The 26931-nt window shown below is 40.5% G+C and overlaps 1 protein-coding gene across 5 annotated transcripts in view; it reads right to left on the bottom strand.

Annotated features, from left to right (window-relative positions):
* LOC145399071 (transcription factor 12-like) overlaps positions 1-26931 on the bottom strand; it is a 185809-nt gene that overhangs the window by 65015 nt on the left and 93863 nt on the right. For 4 of the 5 annotated variants that reach the window (XM_080271822.1, XM_080271821.1, XM_080271823.1 and 1 more), the window contains 2 exons: positions 5263-5386; positions 1703-1780 (listed from right to left, as the gene is read on the bottom strand). In XM_080271822.1, the coding sequence (XP_080127948.1) occupies positions 1703-1780; positions 5263-5386 (202 nt within the window). The remainder of the gene's footprint in view (positions 1-1702; positions 1781-5262; positions 5387-26931) is intronic. The other variant, XM_080271825.1, reaches the window with a different exon arrangement.

Below are 26931 nucleotides of genomic sequence, written 5' to 3'. Positions count from 1 at the left end.
ACAAGGTAGGGTAGTGGATTTTGGAGTGGCCCTGGTGAGAGAGGATAGTGTTTGGAAACTCCCTGTACTGTTGTTTGCAGATGATACTGTGTCGTTGAGTGAAGACAAAGGGGAGCTGCAAGGCTTGGTGGATGAGTTTGGGAGAGTGTGCAAGAAACGGAATCTAAAGGTAAATGTAGGGAAGAGTAAAGTGATGGTCTTTGAGAGAGGTGAAGTCAGTGAATGTACGGCAAGGTTGGATGGTGAGGAACTGGAAAATGTGTGTACATTTAAGTACTTGGGTAGTGTGACGAGTAAGGATGGAGGTTTGGAAGGTGAAGTGCTTGAAAGGGTACAGCAGGGAAGAAAGGTTGCTGGTTCTTTGAAAGCAGTGATAAGAAACAAGGAAGTGAGCATGGAAGAGAAAAAGTTACTACATGACAGTATTGTGATGCCAACTCTAACACATGGAAGTGAAGCTTGGATGTTGTTGGAAAGACACAAGTCAAGAGTGAGAGGAGTGGAAATGAGTTATTTAAGAGGAGCCTGTGGAGTCACATGGAGAGACAGGCTGACGAATGAGGATATAAAGGAGCATTGTGGTGTGGATGTGGATGTGATAGGAAGCGTTAGGAGGAACACACTGAGGTGGTTTGGCCATGTGGAGAGGATGGAGGGTGAAAGACTGACGAAGAGAGTGTATGTGAGTGAGGTGGAGGGGGGAAGAGGGAGGGGGAGGCCGAGGATGAGATGGAGGGATGGGGTGGAGAGGTATATGAGAGAGGGGGGTGTGAGTTGGGAGGAGGGCAGTGAAATGACGGGGGACAGGGCGACATGGAGTCATTTTGTTTGTGGCCACCCCAAACAGGATTGAGGCGTCTGGCAATATACAGATAGATAGACATCTACATAATGCATGAATTCACACACACACACACACACACACACACAATTACAATAACAACAATAAACAATAATGTAGAACAGCCAGTCCCTATGGTAATGGATATATAAATACTGTATTTTGGTCATATTAACTTCGTACAAAATCAAGTTAGTTAATTAAAAACACAATAATCAACTAATTTCAACTCTGATGAGTAATAACGTTCATATGGTGTGCTCCAGACAATCTAATTCTTTTCATACAGCATACTGTATCTTAAGATGCATACACACCCAGCTACAATATACTGCCCTGAAGGTATAGAATTAAAATGCAATACAGTTAAGCAAATAAAAGAAAAAATCAATATAAAATAGTATGAAAAAAAAAAAAGTCACTGCAAATACAACAAATCATGACAGGAATCTCATGATAAACATTATAATCTAAAATTATGAAAGTAATCTCATCATACATATTTTAAAACATAACATCACTTCTTAGCTCCAGGAGCAATAGACTTCTTTCACTCTTTAAACAATTAAGTTAAATTAATACTGCTACATCTATTCTTATAAAACGATGACAAATTTTAAAAGCTCTTTCACGTTAAGAATGAAATCCCTCCTCCAGTGTTTGAAAGATTAATATATAAACAACTGCTCATTCTTGCAAATGAATACATTTATAAATGCAAAAATTCACAAAACAAATTCTTAGCAGACTAAATTTCAGTCTGTTCTATGTATTTTTTCATTTTCAATTTTCCAGAATAGTCACAGAGAATGGGAGGTTCGAGCGTAACGTGAAGTGGTCTAGATCATATCCACAACTGACTTTATATCCAATCCAGCCCCTGCGGACTGAGGTGTAGCGAGAGAGGGCCGAACGCTGCCGCCCAGCTTGGACGCCACACTAAGGGAAGAAACGCATGTGAGGTAGGGTGTACACAACCAAGGCCCATGATTTCATGAACACCAATGCTAAGTTCAGAATGGTCAACAAAAAGCATACTTTGAATAACAGGCCATAGAGAATGATATTGGAATATGCAATATAACCCCAATAATTGTCTGAGATCATAAAACTCATACTAAGGCTACCAGAGAATACTTATTATAACTATGTATGAAACTTCCAATATAACTAATTTGGGGAGTTTAAAAGGATTTTTTTTTTTCTTGGGAAAGATAGGAATCCAGAAACCAATTCTACATAGGCTAATAAATACATCCCTAATGGAGAACAATGATGATCCCCATCACCATTATGATGGTTTTCAACTATAAATATCTATGAAACTTCCTATCTAACTCAATTTGGGAGTTTACATGGATTTTTTTCTTAAGCGAGATGACAAATCCGGAAACCAATTCTACATATGCTAATAAACACATCCCTCATGGACAGAAATAATGACTCCCCTCACCATTACGAGGGTTTTAATCAAACAACCAAAATTATATCATGCTTCCTCTTACGGAACCCTCTACTAGGGATGGCACTGGTAGAGCTGAGGTTCTCTAACAGAGGTAAGGTTTTTGATAAGCTGGAAGCTTAACCAAGTACCCAAAGCACCTAATTACTTCCAAACAGTGGCTGGAAATTGCTGGGACAAAGAAAACTCAAATACGGTATTCAATACTACTTACATCACCGTGAATCCAACTTAGCCTTTAATCCTACATAGACATGGCCGAGTTGTATGCCTAAGAGTGATGACTGCAGCTAGTTGTCAAGGTTTTGGCCACATTATACTTATGGTAATACCTCCTACGGTAAATGGCAGCCAATAACCTAATACCTAAGGGTCTATCTCTAGGAAGAAAGTTCTTTATACTGTCATAAAATATACAAACAAAAGAACTATACCCACATATAGCTTGCCACTCAAGACAGTCAACCAAAACTAGCACTCACGGAATGGATGGTGGGCATCCCCACCTACAACTACTACTCTTACAATATATCAACCCCTGCAAGATGACAAGACTCAACTTACTTCCATAGGTTGGTGGACCAAAGAAGAACAAACTTTATCTTTCCTACTTCTTTTAATTACCAGTATGCCTCCCATATCTCATATAGCTGTCATTCCTGTCAATCAACACTGACTACTCTCTCTCTCCACCAACACATCAGACTCTCATTACCTAGTATGTAGAGAGCACATGCCGGCAAAATGTGCCTTAACTGAGTTTCTATAGGCCTGTACAGAACCTTAGCTGGTACAGAATTGTAAAGTGCCAAGGATTCACCCCTCTGGTAATCTGTCATTCTTCCAGGTTAATTTGCACATTTTCCAGATCAAATCAATTACAATGCCTCCCTCATAATTTAACATTTTGCTGCATGTTTCATTTAGTTTTTCTTCAGCACCTCACACATTTCTGTCCTATTGATTTCTTCCTTCCTTCTTTACCCCTCCTTCTCCCAGCCATTCCAAAACCACCTCCACTAACTTTGCTTTTGGTTTCTGCATTTTGCAGCTCATTAAAATGTTCTCTCCATCTGATCACCTCTCCCGTCTCTACTAGCATTCTAGCATTTCTATCTCTCCCCTCTTTTTCCCGTGCGCCCTCTCTTACTTTTGTGATCTCCTCCCAAAGCAATTTCTTGCATTCCTTCCACTTTACATCAACCAGCCTCAATTAAAAAGAGTTATCTGGTCATGTCTGTGCTGGCATGCACCAAAAAATAATTGCTCTTTGTACTATGGTTTGAGATGTGAAAATTTTGATACCAGGCATTTTATGTCTCCCCATAGGAATGATTCAGCTCATGCCTATGAAAGGAAATATCCAAAACCAATCCTATAGGAGCATGGGTGTTTTAGATTTATCAGTTCAGTTCCAGGACTATGTGGGGTAGATGGAGAGGAGTAGCCAGGATGGGCTGCGATGCTGGTGGGGTATGATAAACAATGAATACCATGTACAGATGGGTGCTGTATGTAGACCAGTATTCTAGGTAATCACTGTATTCACCACATCAAAGTGGAAATGAGTGGGAACGATGGAGAATAAGGGAAGGTTAAGCTGGTATGGTCGGAGGTAGTGAAGCATGCCAAGGGAAGTATACCCTATGAAAATGGGTGTTTTAGGTAGGCATATAAAGTGTATGTTAAAGGTGAGAAAGAGAGAGAGAGAGAGAGAGAGAGAGAGAGAGAAGTGGGGTGGGTGGAGATGAATGAATGGACTTCATTAACATGGCAGTGGGAGGTGGAGGACAGTAAGACAAATACACACCCAGTGAAAGTGACTTGTATAAGGGGAAGTGTTGGTGGAATACATTTAGTCAATGGTTTCTCTTAAATGTTTGATGTTTGGAAGTAGAAAACAGGTGAGGTGGGCAGTGAAGTGTGGCTAGGGTGGGCTGGGCCGGTAATGGGTGGCACGGTAGAGTGAATGTAGTACACTTCATGAAGACGGCTCTTATTGGTTACCCATTCCTTTGTGATGGCTTCATTAAGATTTTTCCCCCTATAACAAAAATAGTATGACAATAATGATGAACACAGTAACCACATAACACTCTCATATAACTAATATCTTATAACAGTATTAAAATGGTATAGGACTTTTGCAAACACCCCACACACTATACTGAAAAAATCCTTCCCTTACAAATACATTGAAACCATCATAAAACTCATTCCTGTATTCATCAGATTCCTTCCACAATATACATATACACTGATAAAACGTTCTATAATCCCAACATATTTTCCTTGTCAGTCATATACTGTACTTAGCTATTTTAGATCTATATGTATCTTTCAGCCTTTCTCACAGTTCTTTCTCCATTATCTGCCTTACTCTTAAAAATTCTACCCACGCATACCCTACCACTCACTAAATATTTGTAATATCTGTTTAACATTTCTCTAATGAACCCCCTAAAAATATCTCTATCTCTATCTCTCTCTCTCTCTATATATATTATATATATATATATATATATATATATATATATATATATATATATCAGAAAACACTAAAACTCTGATTTGTGAACCATTATCTGAATGCCTACACCTAACTCGAACAGAAATATCCACCAGTTTTCAAAATAAGACAGAAATGTTATAACAATGAATGCGTTCAATCAATCTTAAACAAATTTCTAGTGGTAATGTTCTGAGTGCTTAAACAAACATCTAGGGACAACATGCTAAACTGAACTGGTGATAAGTAATAGATTTTTGTTTATCACTACCTATGGCCTTTAAACATAAACAAATTTTAAAAGAACAAGTTTCAAGCACACTTCAAAAGCCTCATAAAATAAATCCAATGTGATTAATTTAAAGGCTGCACACTGACACATTTGGTGTTCTAGACAATTGGCTTCTTGCTTGTCCCCAGCTCAGCATGCACAAACGCCAATACCACTACCTGCGAGAACGTTTGCCACCCTTGGCTCCAGCAGGCAGGGATGCCGCTACCGTAGTTGTGGGAAGGTGTGCTGAAAGATCTTCTTGCTTTATCTCAACTTTATCCTTTCCACTTTCACCTAAACCTGAAACATAAAACAGCATCACAGGAACTGAAACACTAACTTGACTTTTCAAAAGCATTAGTAAGCTCTGAAAAGTATGCAAGAAGTTGGGGACAATGCAATATGTATGATTTCAGAGAGCAAAGAAAAACCTGATGAAAGAAGAACAAATGTCAGTACATGTACACTTTACTTGAAGCAGCAGAAAGGCCTCACCAATTCAGTTCATATTCCCCCAGTCTGTTTTCTGTATTTTCCTATTTTCAGGTTGGTAAATTACCTTTTCTTCCTGAAAAATTTCCCCCTGTTATTATCATCGCATTCCTTAAGCCATACCTATGATAGGTTGTTTCTTTTTCGGTGCAATGGAAGAAACTCATTCAATGTACTGTACTCAAAGGTGGAATCTGTTGTCCCAATATCCCAAATGGAGCTCAGGTTAGGTTAGGCTAGGTTAAATTATTAGGTACAGTTAAGCTAGGTTTGGTTAGGTTAAAATACCAGGTATAGTTAAGCTAGGTTAGGTTAGGTTTAGTTAAACACTTTGGTTAGGACAGTCCCTTCCGCCATTATGCAGACAAATCAAAGAAGAGTTGTAACGGAGGAACAGCTAAAAACAACGGGAAAACAGATTTAACAGAAAATGTTTATTTACCACCCCAGAAATAATAAATAAAACATAAGACTAACAGGGTGAAGAACTGATTTGATAAGGTGCTTCTACTGCTAAAGGTGAGGCAAGTGTTTACCCAAAAGTCTGATCAACTGACTATATATATATATATATATATATATATATATATCATATGTGCTCCCTGCGTGTCAACAAGTGGGTTGGTGGAGGGTTAGTGCCCCTCCCTGTAAAACAAATAACTCAAGAGTCAAATGGCCACCCCTTATGGGATTATGGCATCTGGCAATATATATATATATATATATATATATACACTCAATCCTCGTCAATCGTGTGTTTATAAATCACGGCTAAGTGGCTGTCAGACAGCCGCCACCCTTAAATTGCTGTTAAGTCATGAAAATCGCAGATCTAGGCACTGAAGTGGGCCTTTTCCGAGGAAAATTGTAAACCGTGGCATTCAATTTGAAAATCGTGACCCAACAACCAATCACCACCCGTCCCTGGTGGCAAGTGTGCATACTAATGCCGCAGAGTTAATGAGAAACATAAGGAACTCATCACCCACTATTTTGCCAGGGTAACGGCTGAAGCTGAGCCTGAACCACAGCCTGGCCCTTCACACACTGAGGACGTGGATGATGTAGCATCTGTCATCTCTGAGGCAGACTTTGAGGGCTTCCTGAGGGAGGCAGAGGAGCTGGAGAAGGGAGAACAGCATGAGGGAGCACCCCCACCTCATGCTGAGAGGTTCTAAGTTCTTCCCAACACCACCCCACTCCATTCACTTATCGTCATAGGATTGGTGAGATCCCTTAACATTGCTTATTTCTATTAAATACATGCACTGAATATTCCTAAATTTGTATGTTTGTGTTTGATGGTGCCTAGATAGGTGTAGGTAGGGTGCTGTGGGGGGTGGCTGGCCAAAGGCCAGACCCAAATTCATTTTTCACATAAGAGTTATTATTTATACACCGCAGAATTTGTAAATCGCGGCAGTGGTCCAGACCCAAATTGACGCGATTTACGAGGTTTGAGTGTATATATATCTATCTATTGCCAGACGCCATAATCCCGTACGGGGTGGCCATTTGACTCCGAGTTATTTGTTTTACACGGAGGGGCACTAACCCTCCATCAACCCACTTGACACGTAGGGAGCACGTATGGTTTGGTTATATGGTTACCACCCAGCATTGTAAATGGTTTCTTGGCTTACAGGAAACCATTTGGCTTGTCACTCAATGTAAAGCCACCTGTAACGGAAAGAAAAGCAATAAGTAGTGACAGGAAAGATGTGAGAAATAGGAAGAGAGGAGGGCAGGCACAGAAAAAGAATGATAAAGGCTAAGGAAGAAGTAGGCAGCACTACATCAAGTGAGTGGGATGATGGTCGCCACCACCTACCACTAATATCTATCCATCTATTGCCAGATGTCATAATCCCGTAAAGGGTGGTCATTTGACTATATACAGTATATATATATATATATATATATATATATATAGTCAGTTGATCAGACTTTTGGGTAAACATTTGCCTTACCTTTAACAGTAGAAGCATCTTATTTACCCACTGTATAAAACAGAAGAAAATTCCCAAAACATGGTGTAATGCAATAGTTATTTTACTCTACAAAAAAGGTGACTCAAAAGATCTTAGTAACTATTGACCCATTAGCTTATCATCAGTCATTTACAAACTCTTCACTAAAGTCCTTACGAACAGAATAACAACAATTTTGGAGGAAAACCAACCTCGTGAACAGGCAGGATTCCGAAGCCGGTATTTGACCATTGATCATCTACATACAATGAACCAGCTAAATGAGAAAACTATAGAATATAATAAACCACTTTGCTTAGGTTATGTTGATTACGAAAAGGCTTTCGACTCAGTGGAGCACACAGCAATTATAAATTCACTGCGAGAACAAGGAGTGAATGAGAACATTGTAAACCTGCTCGAAAACATATATAAAGAGGGAACTGCTTCTGTTAAATTACATAAGGACTCAGAAAAAATTACGATTGAGAAGGGCGTGCGTCAGGGAGATACAATTTCACCAAAATTATTTACAGCATGCCTAGAAAGTATTTTCAGAAAACTAGACTGGGAAAACAAAGGAGTGAACATTGATGGAGAAAAGCTAAACCATGTACGATTTGCAGATGACACTGTCCTGATCTCAGAAACGGTGCAGGCATTGCAAGAAATGTTAAATGACCTGAACAGAGAAAGTCTGAAAGTAGGACTGAAGATGAACCAAAGTAAAACTAATGTTTAATCCACAAACACTAAAGAGCGTCATCAGAATAAGTGATGAAATTCTTGAAGAAGTTAAGGAGTACAACTACTTGGGACAAATACTAAAATTAACGAAAGATCATGATAGCGAGATAAAAAGATGCATTACAACTGGATGGAAAGCTTTCGGTAAACATAGAGACATTATGAAAAGTAGCTTGCCAGTTTGTGTGAAACGAAATGTATATAACGAATATAAAACCAACAACTCAAAGTCAAATAGCCACCCCTTAAGGGATTATGGCATCTGGCAATAGATAGATAGATAATTCCAGCTATGACATATGGTTGTGAGACCTGGAAACTGACAAAATCAATGGAAAATAAATTAATCCGTTCTCAGAGAGCAATTGAAAGGTCAATGTTGGGAATATCTTTAAGAGATAGGAAAAGATCAACTTGGGTGAGAGAGCAGACTAAAGTCAAACATATTACAGAAGTTATAAAAGAACAGAAATGGAGGTGGGCAGGCCATATAGCACGAATAAGGGATAACCAATGGAGTAAGAGGCTGACGGACTGGACACCAAGAGAATGTAAGCATAGCAGAAGAAGGCCAGACAGGAGATGGAGAGATGAGATAGAGAAATTTGCAGGGAAAACGTGGCAAAGATTGGCTCAGTCAAGGAATTCGTGGAAAAGGTTGGGGGAGGCCTTTGTTCAGCAGTGGACTAGTTATGGCTGATGATGATGATGATGATGATGATGATAGATATATATATATATATATATATATATATATATATATATATATATATGACCACACTAATCCATCTTTTAAGAAATTGGTTATCTTAAAAATGCATGATATATAAAGTCCTACTGCACTGCTTTGTTTACAAGTCTCTGCACAACCTGTCACTTAACAGTTACTTTGATTTTAATATGAATGATCGGCATAATCTTCAAAATAACTGTAATCTAAAAATACCGCTCACGGCTTCAACCAAGTCCCAGTCACATATCACTTATCAGGGACCCAAAGTTTGGAATTGTATCCCAATGGCCATTCGGGAACTAAGCAAGGCTGTATCTTTCAAATCTGCTTATAAATCTTACTTGCTATCAAAGTACTAATTCTTTAAATTAGTTGACTTTCATTATTATTATTATTATTATTATTGTTGTAGTTATTATTATTTGTAGGGAGAGTGGAAAGGTTACAAGAGGATGAGAAAAAGGCAGAGTATGAGAGAGAAGTGGAGGAACGATTGGGCAAATATGAATTGGAGCAGATGGGAGACGTGGAAGGTGTGTGCAGGATATTTACAGAAGAAATATGTGCAGCATGTGATGTGGTGTGTGGGAGGAAGAGAAGACGGAGGAGTGTGCAAGGAACAGCGTGGGGGAATGAAGAGGTGAGATAGGCTGTGGCACAAAAGAAGAAAGCATACAATGAATGGATGAGAAATAGGGGCGTGGAAGAAGTTGAGAGGCGGAAGAGAGAGTTATATGTAGAAAGAAAGAGAGAGGTGAAAAGATTAGCAAGAGAGAGTAAGAAGAAAGCGGATGAGGAATTTGGAAGGAACTTGAGTGTAAAGTGGAGGGACTGTAAGAAAATGTTCTGGAAAGAGGTGAAAACAGTAAGACAGGGTGGAAGTGAAGTTACCAGAGGAGTCAAAGATAAAAATGGTAGATTACTAGTGGAGAAGGGAGAAAAAGTGAGCAGATAGAGAGAACACTTTAAGGAATTGTTGAACATACAGGATGGAAGTAATGCGAGTATAAGTGGCTGGGGAATGGCTGGGAGGAGGAAGGAGGTGAGAAGACAGGAAGAAATCAGGAGGATAGAAGTTGTGGAAGCAATGAAGAAAGTTAAATTGGGGAAAGCCCCAGGAATTGATGGAGTGTGGTGAAATGATGAAGTATGGGGGAGAGATAGTTGTAGAATGGATGTGGAGAATGTGCAGATTGGCCTGGGAGGAAGGTAGAGTCCTGGAGGATTGGAAGTCAGGTATAATTATTCCCTTGTACAAAGGAAAAGGGGAAAAAGAAGTGTGTGGTAATCATAGGGGCATCTGTCTTCATAGTATAATAGGAAAAGTGTATGGTAGGATACTTATTGACAGAGTTAGAGAAAGAACAGAGGAATTAGTTGGAGAAGAACAGGGAGGCTTTAGGAAGGGAAGAGGTTGTGTAGATCAGATATTCATTCTTAGATCTTTAGTGGAAAAGTTTCTAGAGAAGGGAAAGAAGTTGTATGCGGCTTTCATGGATTTGGAGAAAGCATATGACAGGGTGGAGAGACAAGGATTGTGGAAAGTATTAAGAATATATGGAGTAGATGGGAAGTTGTTGAATGCTGTGAAGAGTATGTATGATGGTGCCAAGGCTGCAGTGCGTGTGGATGGTGAACTGAGTGAATTTTTCTCTTTGAAGGTTGGGTTGAAACAGGGATGTGTCATGTCTCCATGGTTGTTCAATCTGTACATGGATGGGGTAATAAAGGAGGTACAAGGTAGGGTAGTGGATGTTGGAGTGGCCCTGATGAGAGAGGGTAGTGTTTGGAAACTCCCTGTACTGTTGTTTGCAGATGATACTGTGTTGTTGAGTGAAGACGAAGGGGAGCTGCAAGGCTTGGTGGATGAGTTTGGGAGAGTGTAAGAAACGGAATCTAAAGGTGAATGTAGGGAAGAGTAAAGTGATGGTCTTTGAGAGAGGTGAAGTCAGTGAATGTACAGCAAGGTTGGATGGTGAGGAATGGGAAAATGTGAGTACGTTTAAGTACTTGGGTAGTGTGATGAGTAAGGATGGAGGTTTGGAGGGTGAAATGCTTGAAAGGGTACAACAGGGAAGAAAGGTTGCTGGTTCCTTGAAAGCAGTGATAAGAAACAGGGAAGTGAGCATGGAAGTGAAAAAGTTACTACATGACAGTATTGTGATACCAACTCTAACGTATGGAAGTGAAGCTTGGACGTTGCTGGAAGGACACAAGTCAAGAGTGATAACAGTGGAAATGAGTTATTTAAGAGGAGCCTAAGCAGTCACATGGAGAGACAGGCTGACGAATGAGGATATAAAGGAGTGTTGTGGTGTGGAGGTGGATGTGATAAGGAGCGTTAACAGGAATACACTGAGGTGGTTTGGCCATGTGGAGAGGATGGAGGGTGAAAGACTGACGAAGAGAGTGTATGTGAGTGAGGTGGAGGGGGGAAGAGGGAGGGGGAGGCCAAGGATGAGATGGAGGGATGAGGTGGAGAGGTATCTGAGAGAGGGGGGTGTGAGTTGGAAGCGGGGTAGTGAAATGGCGGGGGACAGGGCGACTTGGAGGCAATTTGTTTGTGGCCACCCTGAACAGGATTGAGGCGTCTGGCAATAGATAGATAGACAGATTATTAATGTTACTATTATTACTGGTATTAACATAAAATTACCTTCATTTTGTTGTAATGCTACCTTGTATATACCCTTTATAAAAATCTTAAAATATTATCATTCAGGGATGACCATTATTACTTAAGAGTCATACAGCTGATTTAGTCAAATTGTAGTTTTAGCCTTACTAGACAATGGGGTGCTTTCAAAGCTAGTATTCCGCTAGATGGCTCTACTGTTGCAGTAAACACATTCCCCACGCTGTTTAAAAAGCATATTTTTCTTTGTTAAATATCTATACTGTTGTGTGAAAATGTGAATCATGGTAATGTCATATGCCGAAATATAAATAATACAAATAGAACACGTATATATAACGTATCGTGAAGTGTTTATATTTATCATAAACGGAAATTAAAATATCACTGATGGCATGTGATGGCAACCCGTCCCTCCAGTGACCCTACATTATTTAATTTCTGCTACATTTAGTGCAAATTTGGTTCTTAATACATTGTCTGTTCAGACTGTACAGTACGCCTAGTGGGTATCTAGACTCATCCAGTTTCTATGTGGGCAGAAATTTAATGTTGAGTAAATACTGGCATTCAACATTTTGCTCACTTCCTTCACGCATGCGCACCACAAGACAGTCCCGTGTTTAAGTTTTTTCACGAGGGATGTCAAGTTTCCATGAAAAATTTTATTTTGATGGCGTGTAATGTCATGGATTCACTCAGAGTAGAAACGAGCTATATTCATAACATTCGTCATTGGTTCATAAGTGACTATGTATAGGCAGTGTGTTTCACTGAGCGATATCTTTGTGTAATTGTCATTCCCACATCTTGCCTCTCTAGCTGTTAACTAAGGTATGCCCATTTCTCATATCCCTGTACCCAACGTTGGTTACATTACTGTCGTAAATGGACACACCCACAAACACACATACTTCAGTAATGTGAGTTCCTGACTGTTGAGCTGAGAGAGAGAGTAATGTGAGTTCCTGACTGTTGAGCTGAGAGAGAGAAAGAGAGAGAGAGAGAGAGAGACCTTCCCCTGCAGCTTCCTTGCACCATGAGTGAGTCATATTCATATGTATCATTGTAGCTTTTTGTAAATAAAGTGTTACAGTGAAGTTTTGTCTTTTTCTGTTGAGAACTAGTGGTTATTATAATTTTTACATTTCACCAAGTGCCTACCAAATAAATACCTTAATGTCATCTTATCATCAATATCTCACACACATTGCCCCCTCTTGGCAGGTCCCTAATGGTATGGTCATGTGAGAACTGTCCCCAGGCCACCTGTCCACACACATATGTTTGAAAGATCTTCCACTGACTGAGTGCACATACCAGTCCTCTTGACCTGGATGCAATCTCACTGGGGGTAGACATTTAAGAGGATGGAGTAGTATTTACTCGTCATGTGTTCTCACGTTTGCATATATATATATACTGTATATATATATATATATATATATATGGTTGTTCAATAATCTGTACATGGATGGGGTAATAAAAGAGGTACAAGGTAGGGTAGTGGATGTTGGAGTGGCCCTGGTGAGAGAGGATAGTGTTTGGAAACTCCCTGTGCTGTTGTTTGCAGATGATATGTGTTGTTGAGTGAAGACAAAGGGGAGCTGCAAGGCTTGGTGGACGAGTTTGAGAGAGTGCGTAGGAAACAGAATCTAAAGGTGAATGTAGGGAAGAGTAAAGTGATGGTCTCTGAGAAAGGTGAAGTTAGTGAATGTACAGCGAGGTTGGATGGTGAGGAATTGGAAAATGTGAGTATGTTTAAGTATTTGGGTAGTGTGATGAGTAAGGATGGAGGTTTGGAGGGTGAAGTGCTTGAAAGGGTACAGCAGGGAAGAAAGGTTGCTGGTTCTTTGAAAGCAGTGATAAGAAACAGGGAAGTGAGCATGAAAGTGAAAAAGTTACTACATGACAGTATTGTGATACCAACTCTAACGTACGGAAGTGAAGCTTGGACATTGTTGGAGGGACACAAGTCAAGAGTGAGAGCAGTGGAAATGAGTTATTTAAGAGGAGCCTGTGGAGTCACGTGGAGAGACAGGCTGATGAATGAGGATATAAAGGAGCGTTGTGGTGTGGATGTGGATGTGATAGGAAGCGTTATGAGGAACACACTGAGGTGGTTTGGCCATGTGGAGAGGATGGAGGGTGAAAGACTGACGAAGAGAGTGTATGTGAGTGAGGTGGAGGGGGAAGAGGGAGGGGTAGGCCGAGGATGAGATGGAAGGATGGGGTGGAGAGGTATATGAGAGAGGGGGTGTGAGTTGGGAGCCGGGCAGTGAAATGGCGGGGGACAGGGCGACTTGGAGGCGATTTGTTTGTGGCCACCCCAAACAGGATTGAGGCGTCTGGCAATAGATAGATAGATATATCATATATATATATATATATATATATATATATATATATATATATATATATACTGTATATATAATATATATATATACTGTATATATAATATATATATAATCATGAATACTGAACTTGTCTCCGTGTGAATCTTGTGGATCACTTGGAAGCGATGTCTTGGCTTGTTTAACTTCCACAGTCGTCTGTCCTCGGTGAGACCGGGCAAAAAATGACGCGTAAACGATCTTGGTTTTGGGACGGTTCCTCAGACCGGATGATTTATGATGGTGAATGCCAGTATTTACTCAACATTGTGAAGCCTATGCCCAGAGTCGGTCACATAAAAAAAAAAAATAAATAAAAAAATAAATTTCTGCCCACACAGAGACTGGATGAGTCAAGATACTCACTGGGCATACTTTACACTCTGAACAAACTATGTATTAAGAATCTAACTTGCACTAAATGTAGCAGAAATTAAATAATATAGGACCACTGAAATGACAGACTGCCATCACATGCCATCAGTGATATTTTAATTTCAGTTTATGATAAATATAAACAATTCATGATACGTTATATATACGTGTTCTATTTGTATTATTTATATTACGGCATACGACATTACCATGATTCACAACTTCACACAACAATGTAAATATTTAACAAATAAAATTATGCTTTTTAAACAGCGCGGGAATGTGTTTACTGCTACAGTGGAGCCATCTGACGGAATACTAGGCTTTTCAGAAGCACCCCATTGATGTTTACCAAAAGTGCAAGAAATACAAGGTGCCTTTAACCCCTTAACCGCGGGGCGTCACTTTCGTGATGCTTGGGAGCAAGGGATCATACCGCGGGGCATCGCTTTTGTGATTCTGTGTTATTTTGAATTCACCCGGGCTTCCAAGTGGGGGCTTGTATCATCTATCAGTACTCCCAATGTCCAACACTAATCAGCACTCCTAATCTCATCTGTACTCCCATCCATTGTTGACAATTTAGCCATTTCTCCCCATTCTTGACTCCCCTCCCTATCCCCCCTCCATTACCCTATCCTCTCGCCTGCCCAGCCGTGCTACGCTAAGTAAATCTTCCCTGGAATTTTTCACTGATTTCATCCAAAGCCCTATGCCCTATTCTTATACCAAATAATATATACAAGAAAGAAATAAGGTAAGTGAGAGTGCCATACACCTAGAATTGGCTAATTATCACCTGACAACACCTCACATGCACTCGTTCGCTAATTTTCGCTGTTTTTTTCCCCTTGAAATATGCCGTATAATCTATTTTCGTAATAAATATACATGTAAGGAGGGAAGGGAGAAGCCTAAGTGATATTTACATTCACCTGGAACTACCTAATTTATAATGTATTGTCTAGATTTCCTGCCAATCATTTCAGTGCTATACATAGCTGTTTCAAGAGCGAACATTGGTAGCACTGAATATCCCCTACGTAGGCCTCTACCCCGGCCCTCCGTTATCAGTTTACTCTCATCTTCCGAAGTAGAGGTACGTCTGTTTCTTCTTGCTGACTTAAGGGACTTTTTCACCCCCATGCAAAGGGCCCTGTGACCTTTACCCCCTACTAAACCTCGTGTGGAAAGAGGTAAAGGGCTGACAATTGATAAAAGAGTGACTATGATCTTTCTATTGAGTAAAACAGTGCAAGTGGAATTGTAAATAATGTGTAAATAATGTGTAAACAGCAAGTGAAAGTAATGAATGTAAATATACGTGAACAGTGGAAAATAGTTTTATAAGTTACTTCAAGTGACAGTGCATAACACAGCGTAAATAAAATAGAAATGTAAATAACGTAAATAAAATAGAGAACGTAAATAAAATCTAAATGAGTAGTATTATAAGAATACGAGTATATACCCTAGGAGTAATGAAAGTGAAAGTTTCACTCTAGCATGTCTGAATACTATAAGTTATGAGAGTGAAGATGAAAGTGACATTCACTCTCAATGCTAGTATACAGGACGAGAAAGTGAATGCTACGTATTTTACTGAAAGAAATTGAATCCCTACAGTGACAATAAACTAATACTACTGAAGGAAACTTATGGATAAAGACTGTAGATATATATAAGTGTTATATAGTAATAGAAATATAAAGTGTGAGGGGTTTTATGAATAATAAATGACAGAGTACCAAGAGCAAACTAGCGTAAGTGCGACGGTCAGACGCGCTCATAAATTTCATTGCTTTCACAGTGGTTTTTTTTTTGGAGTATGGATCCCAAACTACTTGAAAATCATAGAGTAGTGTTTATAGTGTTAATATCTGGCTGTGGTAATCATATTACGGGTTGTCGGGAAGTGTAAAGTGGAGACTTTGTTACCCAACTTCAGAGGTCTCCACAAGTCCTACGGTAACTGACGAAGGCTCAACAAACATTCCAGAAGAAAGCTGAAGGTATGTGCCATAAGCATATGTAATTTTAATATTCTAGGACTAATAACTGATTTTTGGCAAATATTTTTTGAGAGTCTGTCGGAGCCCGAATAACCCCGCGGCACACGCAAAACATCGGTAAACATGCCCGCGGTGTAGGGGTTAAAGAGAGTTCCCAGACTCTCAAAAGGCTCAGCCGCTAGTAAACTAAGTGTTATGTCAACTACTGTAATGTCTATGGCTAAATATATATATATAAATATATATATATATATATATATATATATATATATATATATAGGTAAGCCCTTAATTCACGCGAGGGTTAGGTTCCCAGACCCTTCGCGTATGTGGTAAATTCGCATATATGTTCTGCCCTTGTGTGCACATAATTACGCATGTCTATTAAGTATATTACATCTGAATAATACTGTTTATGCACTACATACACCTTATAAACTAGCATAAAGTATAAAAAACAACAAAAATGTAAGAAATTTAACACTGAAACCTGACAAGCACAGGCGTAGGTGGAGACACTTCAGCAGCCTGGTGCACAAGCCCTCACTGCCTCCCATATGCTACATTCTGCCTTCTTTATTGTATGAACAGTTGACTCATTCACCCCAAACATGCGGTTCCAAGACAATTCACAGGTTCCATGACAATTCACAGGCGTAGGTGGAGACACTTTAGCAGCCTGGAGCACTAGCCCTCACTTCTCCGGTATGCTACGTTCTCCTTCTTTATTGTATGAACAGTTGACTCACCCCAAACATACGGTTCTGAGACATTTCACCATCAAGTCAATTCACCGTCAAAACATGGACAATTCCCCATCATTCTATTAATATACTTATTATTGATTAATTAATACTTTAATAACTAATTTTCAGGGGTATTTTATTAATCATATAAGTAAAAAACTAGTGTACTGTACTTGCTAAATAAACTGGTATGTAAATAAATGACGGGGAATCGTCCTGACGGAGAATTGTCGCCGACATTCCTCCCTGAAGTTTGTCCAACACTTTAACTTTCTCTGTCAGCAACATCACTTTACTAGTCTGTTTTGGTGTGTTACCACATGCATCACTAGCACTATGCTTAGGCCCCATGTTGGCAGACAAGGCAAGCAATCACTGGAAGGCAGAAAAATAAGCCACAAATAACAATTGGCCAGTCATGCATGGTTCGACCGTCGGATTCAAACTGACTGTGGTGGGTGGTAGACCGACCTCCCACACACACATACACACACACACACACATATGTGTGCACATGGGCAGCAGGTAGGCATTTTTATATTTTATTTATTTCTCTTGTATATTATAATTATTTATTTGAATACTATAATTTTATGTTTTAATTATTGTACGAAAAATTCGTGGATAACCGAAATCGTGTGAAAAAAGTTCGCGTGAATTAAGGGCTTACCTGCATATATATATATATATATATATATATATATATATATATATATATATATATATAAGTAATCCCTGCAATATCCGATGTAATAGAGCCAAAGGCATGTCCGGATAGTGATCCTGGCCTGATATTGGGCCCCAGCCTCCTGGACCTGTACTTATGGACCCTAACTCAGAAAAACACCTATACAACTCCCTCTGGACATGCATTACACTTAAGACCCAAATCACACCAATAAGGGACATAAAAGACTGAAATAAATGCAAAAGAACCATAAAATGAGGTTTTAGAGGTGAGTTTATACAATATTAAACATTCTGGGTACTTACAAGTCCCTGGCTCCTGGACTGGTTTGAACCGCCAGTTTGCAGTACACAGTTAATCCTTTGCACTCTAAATTCTAATTTCTTAACATTGCACAACACTAAATTCCCGTGTGTTCTAGTGGCGAGGTATTGCAGTTAATTCACTGTTTATTCACAAAAAATGAGCACCTGTGGCTTGCATTGCTATAAGCATCTGCTCTCAATCGGAGTTAGGCTGTGACTGTTGATGATGGCGGGGTAACAGAGTTGCCAGATCGCAACGGCCACATTACCAAACTCCTCAATTTTCATTACCATTTTTAACTTTCATTACCAAATTCGTAAAGCTAGCATCTATTCTTCACTAATTATATACACAAGTGGAAATACACGTAATCACTCTTCTTATAATTAACAGCATGTTGATTATTATCACGCTATATAGGCTACCACATTAATCAGAGAGAGCAAACAATCCACCATCTCCATTCTGTGTATCCTCATACATGTGAAAAATCCGTTTGGTATTGTATTATTCTGATTCATTACCAAACAAATTTTTCATTACCAAATTGGCCCACATTTGGTAATGAAAAATACCAAATGGCAACCCTGACAGGGAAGGGGGGAGGGGGGAGGAAGGAAGGGGTGAAGGGACCATGGTGTAACAGCTGTTCGGTGTCACACGGCAATTTCAAATTACGGGTGGGAAAAAAGTCAGATTTGTATCTAATTTTTTGCGTTTTTTTGCGCATTTTGGGAATATTGGATCCAGGGACGAAAATGTCCGGTTATTGGGGATGTCCGGAAAATGGGCGTCTGGATATTACAGGGATTACTTATATAAATTATAAATATATATAAATATATATATATATATAATATATATATATATATATATATATATATATATATATATATATAATACAGTAACCCCTCCAATATCCGGATCAATAGAGCCATAGGCAGGTCCGGATAGTGGTCCTGTCCGGATATTGGGCCCCAGCTTATGGACTAGTACTTACGGACCCTAACTCTGAAAAACACCTATACAACTCCCTCTGGACATGCATAGCACCTATTTAAGACCCAAATCACACCAATAAGGTACATAAAAGACTGAAATAAAAGCAAAAGAACCATAAAATGAGGTTTTAGAGGTGAGTTTATACAATATTAAACATTCTGGGTACTTACAAGTCCCTTGGTCTTGGACTGGTTTGAACCGCCAGTTTGCAGTCCACAGTTAATCCTCTGCACTCTAAATTGTAATTTCTTAACACTGCACAACACTGTAAATTCCTGTGTGTTCTAGTGGCAAGGTATTGCAGTTTATTCACTGTTTATTCACAAAAACAAGCACCTGTGGCTTGCACTGTTATGAGTATCTGCTCTCCATCGGAGTTAAGCTGTGACTGTTGATGTTGGTGGGGTAACAGAGTTGCCAGATCGCAACAGCCACATTACCAATCTCCTCAACTTTCATTGTCAAATATAACTTTTCATTACCAAATTCGTAAAGCTAGCATATATTCTTCACTAATTATATATACAAGTGGAAATACATGTAATCACTCTCCTTATAACTAACAACATGTTGATTATTTTCACACTATGTAGGGTAGCAGATTAATCAGAGAGAGCAAACAATCCACCATCTCCATCCTGTGTATCCTCATACATGTGAAAAATCCATTTGGTAATGCATTATTCTAATGCATTACCAAACGAATTTTTCATTACCAAATTGGCTCACACTTGGTAATGAAAAATACCAAATGGCAACCTGACAGGGGAGGGGGGAGGGGGAGGAAGGAAGGGGTGAAGGGACCATGGTGTAACAGCTGTTTGGCGCCAGGCGGGAATTTCAAATTATGGGAGGGAAAAAAGTCAGATTTTTTTCGAATTTTTTGCAGTTTTTGGCCCATTTTGGGAATATTGGATCCCAGGAGGATTATGTCCGGTTAGTGGGGATGTTCGGATATTGGGCGTTCGGATATTAGAGGGATTACTGTATATATATATATATATATATATATATATATATATATACACACACACACACACTAAAACCTCGATATAACAAACTTCAATATACTGGAATTTGCTTTTATCAGACTCGAGGAGCAACCGGACTAAATTCCTATATATCGGAAAAAGTTCGATAAAGCCAGAAGCAATCGGACTGTCGGACCACTTAAGCTATGTTCACCACAATTAGGTAAATAAAAGACATGTTTATTAGTGTACAGTACAGTATTATTATATATATTATACCATTTGATTAATGTAGCTAAGTTATAACACAGTACAGCACCACAATGGTAGTCAAAACAGTTTAACCAGCCCCGTCCCGGAGACGTGAATTCACGTCCTCACATGATGTGCACTCGTATCCCGGGGACGTAAATTAACGCGGCAACATTGCAAGGTCCATAATTTGCACAATTTTCAATTTTTGCGAGTGATTTTTGGCACATATACACGGGACACCTTCCTCTACAAGATGCCAGGCAGGGACAATGCCTTACCCAGCATGACTTCCTCCCCCCCCCTGCATGCCCTTTTCTCAGCAATTCACCTGTTATCAGTGACCTGGCCAGTAAAGCCATGTCATGCCACGGTACGAAATTCAGGGCCAGAGTGATTCCCCAATCGATGACAATGTGGAGGACAAACATTAGAGGAAGAAACAGTCAGAAATGATGATCAGGTAATGTGGCAAAAAAAGGTCAGGAATGGTGATGAGTTAGTGAGTGAAACAATGATTATAATGCCTATATTACCGTTTGAAAACCAATATACTCTCGTACTACATATAAATTCGTACCAAATAAATAAATAAATACCGTTTATGAGTGGTGTGGAATAGTTATCCTCCCACAGAACTCGTCTTCTTTGCAGCCAGCCTGATAGAAAACCCTGTAAGGTAAGGAGGTACTCCTACCTGGATTGAGTATTTTAAACCTCAGGTGAGCGATTTCTCTACGAATTTTCGATGTTTCTCACCAAAAGCGGATGTTTGAGGGGAAAAAAAAAAAAAAAAAAAAAAAAAGTCCAAAAATGTCGGGACTGGGGTGTACCACTGCCCAGAAAACATCGGGATGGGGGGGGGGTTAAAAACCGTTCATGCGATCTGGACTAATGTCTGATATATCGGAAAAAGTCTGGATTAGCAGGAGGAAGTCCAGATGTCGCTTTTATTGGAATTTCGCATTTTTCTGATTGGTTTGGCCCCAATTAGTCCGTTATAAAGAGGTCTTACTGTGTGTATATATATATATACAGTAATCCCTCCACTATCCGATGTAATAGAGCCAAAGGCATGTCTGGAAAGTGGTCCTGTCCGGAAAGTGGGCCCCTGGCTCCTGGACTGGTACTTAAAGACCCTAACCCAGCCTAACTTTGAAAGCCACCTGAATAACTCCCTACCGGACATGCATAGCACCTATTTAAACCTATTTAAGACCCTACTCACACCAATAATGGACATAAAGCATGAAATAAATGAAAAGGACCCAAAGAATGAGGAATTAGAAGTGACTGTACCTCAGCCAGGGTACTTACAGCAAGTTTGTGGCCGCCTTTTGTAAGGTTTTGGCAGTGGTGAAAATGCTCTTGAAGCACATACAGTAATCCAGTGTTGTGCTGCACTTACAGTAATTCTTTGCACTGTGAGTTATAACTGTTTAACACTGCACATTGTTAACTGCACCAGGCCAGTTTCAACCACCAGTTTGCATTCCACAGTTGATCCTCTGCACTCTAAATTCTACTTTTTTAACACTGCACAACACTGTAAATTCCCGTGTGGTCTAGTGGTGAGGTATTGCAGTTTATTCACTGTTTATTTAAAAAAAAAAAAAAGAGCACGTGTGGCTTCCATTACGATAAGCAACCACTCGCGATCGAAGTTAGGCAGTAACTGTTTGGGCGTTGGCGAGGGGGAAACAAAGTTGCCAGATCGCAACGGCCACATTACCAAACTCCTCAATTTTCATTACCAAATTTAACTTTTCATTACCAAATTTGTAAAGCTAGCATTTATTCTTCACTAATTATATATACAAGTGGAAATACATGTAATCACTCTTCTTATACTTAACAGCATATTGATTATTTTCACACTATGTATGTTAGCAGATTAATCAGAGAGAGCAAACAATCCACCATTTCCATCCTGTGTATCCTCATACATGTGAAAAATCCGTTTGGTAATGCATTACTCTGATTCATTACCAAACGAATATTTCATGACCAAATTGGCCCACATTTGGTAATGAAAAATACCAAATGGCAACCCTGACAGGGGAGGGGGGAGGAAGAAACGGGTGAGGGTCCGTGGTGTAACAGCTGTTCGGTGCCACCCGGCAATATCAAATTACGGGTGGGAAAAAATTCAGATTTGGGGGGGATTTTTTCCTTTTCTTGGCCATTTTTGGGTTCCAAAGGTCCAGGCCCACAATGTCCAGTAAGTGGGGTGCCCGGAAAGTGGGCGTCCAGAAAGTACGGGGATTACTGCATATATATATATATATATATATATATATATATATATATATATATATATATCTATTGCCAGACGCCATAATCCTGTAAGGGGTGGCCATTTGACTTTGAGTTAGTTGTTTTACGGGGAGGGGCACTAACCCTCCACCAACCCACTTGTTGACATGTAGGGAGCACGTATGGTTTGGTTATATGTTTACCACCCAGCGTTGTAAATAGTTTCTTGGCTTACAGGAAACCATTTGGCTTGTCACTCAATGTAAAGCCACCTGTAAAGGAAAGAAAAGCAATAAGAAGTGACAGGAAAGATGGGAGAAATAGGAAGAGTGGAGGGCAAGCACAGAAAAAGAATGATAAAGGCTAAGGAAGGAGTAGGCAGCACTACATCAAGTGAGTGGATGATGGTCGATATATATATATATATATATATATATATATATATATATATATATATATACAGTACCCTCGCGTCCAGCACGGTAATATTGTCATGCATGGGTCACGTGTTGAACCAAAAACGTGCTGGACTAACAATACAGCTTATGGGGAAAAATGAATTATGTCAGCAACCCTCGGAAAAGTCACCCTAAATACCTACCATATACCTATACATATATTGGTACTATTGTAATTATAATAAATGGTACAGTGCTATGAATGATAACTAACCTTTTAGGATAGTGTTGGTGGGCTTGCTGGGAATGGAAGGTGGTACCCAAGGCTGTAGTTAGTCCTACTGGGTCCCCGGAGGATGGCTGCTGGCGTCACTAGCAGGTAATGGCTGTTACTCCTCCTCAACCTCCCTCATAAATCCTTCGAAATCAAACCTCCCTCATAAATCCTTCAAAATCACACTCAGAATCACTATCTTCGTCCACAGCCATGGAAGGTCCTGCTTCTGCCTGTCCTAGCACTGTAATCCTCGGGAAAGTGCATGCTTCTCACACTGTTGCCAGAGCCCCATCTTGTGACTGTGAAAAGTGATCGCTGTCGCTGACTCGGTACAGAATAAGGAGAAGCAACTTTGTTTATAAACTGGTACGCACGCCGATGAGAAGGGTTTCAAAAGGATTGAATTTTATTCTAAAATATTAATATGTATTCAGTGTCAGGCTAAATGTTCAATGCTGTAGTACGATATATTCTCTGTCGAGTCGCCTGGGTTTTGGTCACACTGTTTTTCCCGTCATATCCTCAGCAGGAATCCATCCAGATGAATTCCAAATGCCCGTGGTATCGTTGGCAATTTTACCACGTTACCATTCCGATTTACCATCGTATCCTCGGCAAACCTGGTATGAAGTGCCGTGTGATAGCCTTCGGCTGCCAGGATCTTCTCTTAAGTTTTTTATTATGATCACGTTGGCTTCATTCATGTCGTAGGCCTTGGCAATGTCAACTTTCCTCTCCCCTCTCTTCTTCCTCCTCTTCATGCTTTCTAGCTTGGTGGCCTGAGGGAGGTGCCGACGCTCCTTGGGGTTCTCAGAAGGCTTCCTAGGCATCGTGAGCAGGGTAAAATGCAGTAACGAGGGCAGAAAATGCAGCAAGAAAAAAGCACCTTCCAATGCAATTATGCGACTGAGTGGCGTTGTGGCGGGAGAAATGTAAACAAAACATCACGTGACACCAGAAGTGTTTTTAATTGGGCGGCATCACGATCACGTCACGATAGCGGGCGGGGAAGGCTACTTGATCAGAAGTTTTTCATTGGCTATCATCATCATGGGAATGTCCAGTATGACCGTGTTGGACCGGGGGTGATCGTGCTAGAGTGAACTCTGCGGATTTCGCCCACTTCTCGGAGCTCTGTGCGTGTTATGCGAACACACTCATGTTGCAGTAATTAAATCGTATTAAATAATACTAATTAATTGCTCTCCGTGCTGGACTAACGCGTGTTGGACGCGAGGGTCTATCTATCTATCTATAGCCCGACGCCCTAATCCCGCAAAGGGTGGCCGCAGACAAAACGCCTCCAAGTCACTCTGTCACCCACCATTTGACTCCCCTCCCCCCAACTCACCCCCCCCTCCCTCATATACCTCTCAACTCCATCCCTCCACCTCATCCTCGGTCTACCCCTCCCTCTCCCTCCCTCCACCTCACCTACATACACCCTCTTAGTCAGTCTTTCATTCTCCATCCTCTCCACATGTCCAAACCACCTCAGTGTATTTCTCCTAATCTTTTCAACCACATCCACATCTACCCCACAACGTTCCTTCACTTCTTCATTCGTCAACCTGTCCCTCCATGTCACTCCACATGCTCCTCTCAAGTAACTCATTTCCACTGCTCTCACTCTTGACTTGTTCCCCTCTTGCAAGGTCCACGCCTCGCTTCCATACGTCAGGGTAGGGATCACAATACCATCATGCAGTGACTTCTTAACTTCCATACTCACCTCCCTATTTCTCATCACTGCTTTCAGTGTGCCAACAACCTTCCTTCCCTGCTGTACCCTTTCACGTACTTCATCCCCCAAAGTTCCATCCTTACTCATCACACTACCCAAGTACTTGAATGCACTCACATTCTCCATATCCTCACCATCCAACCTCACTGCACACTCTGTGACTTCATTCCTCTCAAACACCATAACTTTACTTTTGTTTACATTAACTTTCAGCTTCCTCCTCCTACACACTGTCCCAAATTCATTCACCAAACCTTGCAACTCCCATTCATCTTCACTCAACAATACTGTATCATCAGCAAACAGCAACACCGAAGCTTCCAAATCTCACCCTCATTCATTAGGGCCACCCCGACATCCACTGCCCTACCTTGTACCTCCTTTACGACCCCATCCATATATATATTAAACAGCCATGGAGACATTACACACCCCTGTTTCAGTCCCACACTGAGATCAAAGAACTCACTCAGCTCTCCATCCACTCGCACCGTAGCCCTAGCTCCCTCGTACATACTCTTCACAGCACTCAACAATTTCCCCTCCACTCCATATATTCTTAATACCTTCCACATACCTTTCCTATCTATTCTGTCATAAGCTTTCTCCAAGTCCATGAAGGCAGCGTACACTTTCCTTCCCTTCTCTAGATACTTCTCCACTAAACATCTTAGAACAAATATCTGATCTACACACCCTTTTCCCTTCCTAAATCCCCCTTGTTCTTCTCCAACTAGCTCCTCTGTCATATGCCTCACACCCTGTCAATGAGTATTCTACCATATATTTTACCAGTCACACTAAGAAGGCAAATACCCCTATGGTTACCACATACTTCTCTCTCCCCTTTTCCTTTGTACAGAGGAACAATTATACCTGATTTCCAGTCCTCTGGAACCCTTCCCTCTTCCCAAGCCAATCTACACAACTTCCATATCCACTCCACAACAATCTCACCCCCATACCTAAGCATTTCACCACACACTCCATCAATTCCTGGGGCCTTTCCCAGCTTAATCTTCTTCATCGCTTCCACTACTTCCGACCTACTGATCTCTTCCTCCCTCCTCTCATCTCTTCTTCTCCCAGCCATTCCCCAACCACTTATACTCACACTGCTCTCACTCTCTACCTTCAACAAATCCTCAAAGTGCTCCTTCCATCTCCTCAATTTCTCTCTCTTCTCCACCAACAATCTATTATTCCTATCTTTCACTCCCCTACTATTTCCCCTTTCACACTGCCTTACTTTCTTTACCTCCTTCCAAAACAATTTCTTACTCTCCCTCCATTTCACACTCAGATTCCTCCCAAACTCTTCATCCACTTTCTTCTTACTCTCCTTCACCAGTCTCTTAACCTCCCTTCTCCTGCTCACATATACCTCTCTCTTCTCTCTCTCATCTTCTCCCCTACCTCTACTCGCCAACCATTCACCATATGCCTTCTTCTTTTGTTCCACAGCTCGTTTCACCTCATCATTCCACCATGCTGTCCCTTGCACACCCTTGCATCTCCTCCTCACTCCACAAACCACCTCACACGCTGCGCTTATCTCTTCCGTGAATATCTTACATACGTCTTCCACCCCTTCCATCTGCTCTAGCTCATACCTTCCCAATCTTTCTTCCACTATGCTCTTATACTCTGTCCTCTTCTCACTATTTTGCAATTTCTCCACTCTTCTCACAGGAGCTGCTTCCTCCTGTCTTCCCCTTACGCCTCCTCAACCACTTTCTTTGCAGCTCTATCTTGGCCATCACTAAGTGATGGTCCGAGACTCCATTCCCCCACCCTCTCCACACCCTTGCATCCAACACTTGTCTTCTCATTCGCTCATCCACACAC

This window comes from Coenobita brevimanus, chromosome 47, assembly GCF_032717465.1.
Source record: "Coenobita brevimanus isolate Jiangsu-jjx chromosome 47, ASM3271746v2, whole genome shotgun sequence".
In the NCBI taxonomy this organism is placed as follows: Eukaryota; Metazoa; Arthropoda; class Malacostraca; order Decapoda; family Coenobitidae; genus Coenobita; species Coenobita brevimanus.
This window is presented reverse-complemented; position numbering and strand designations above follow the sequence as displayed.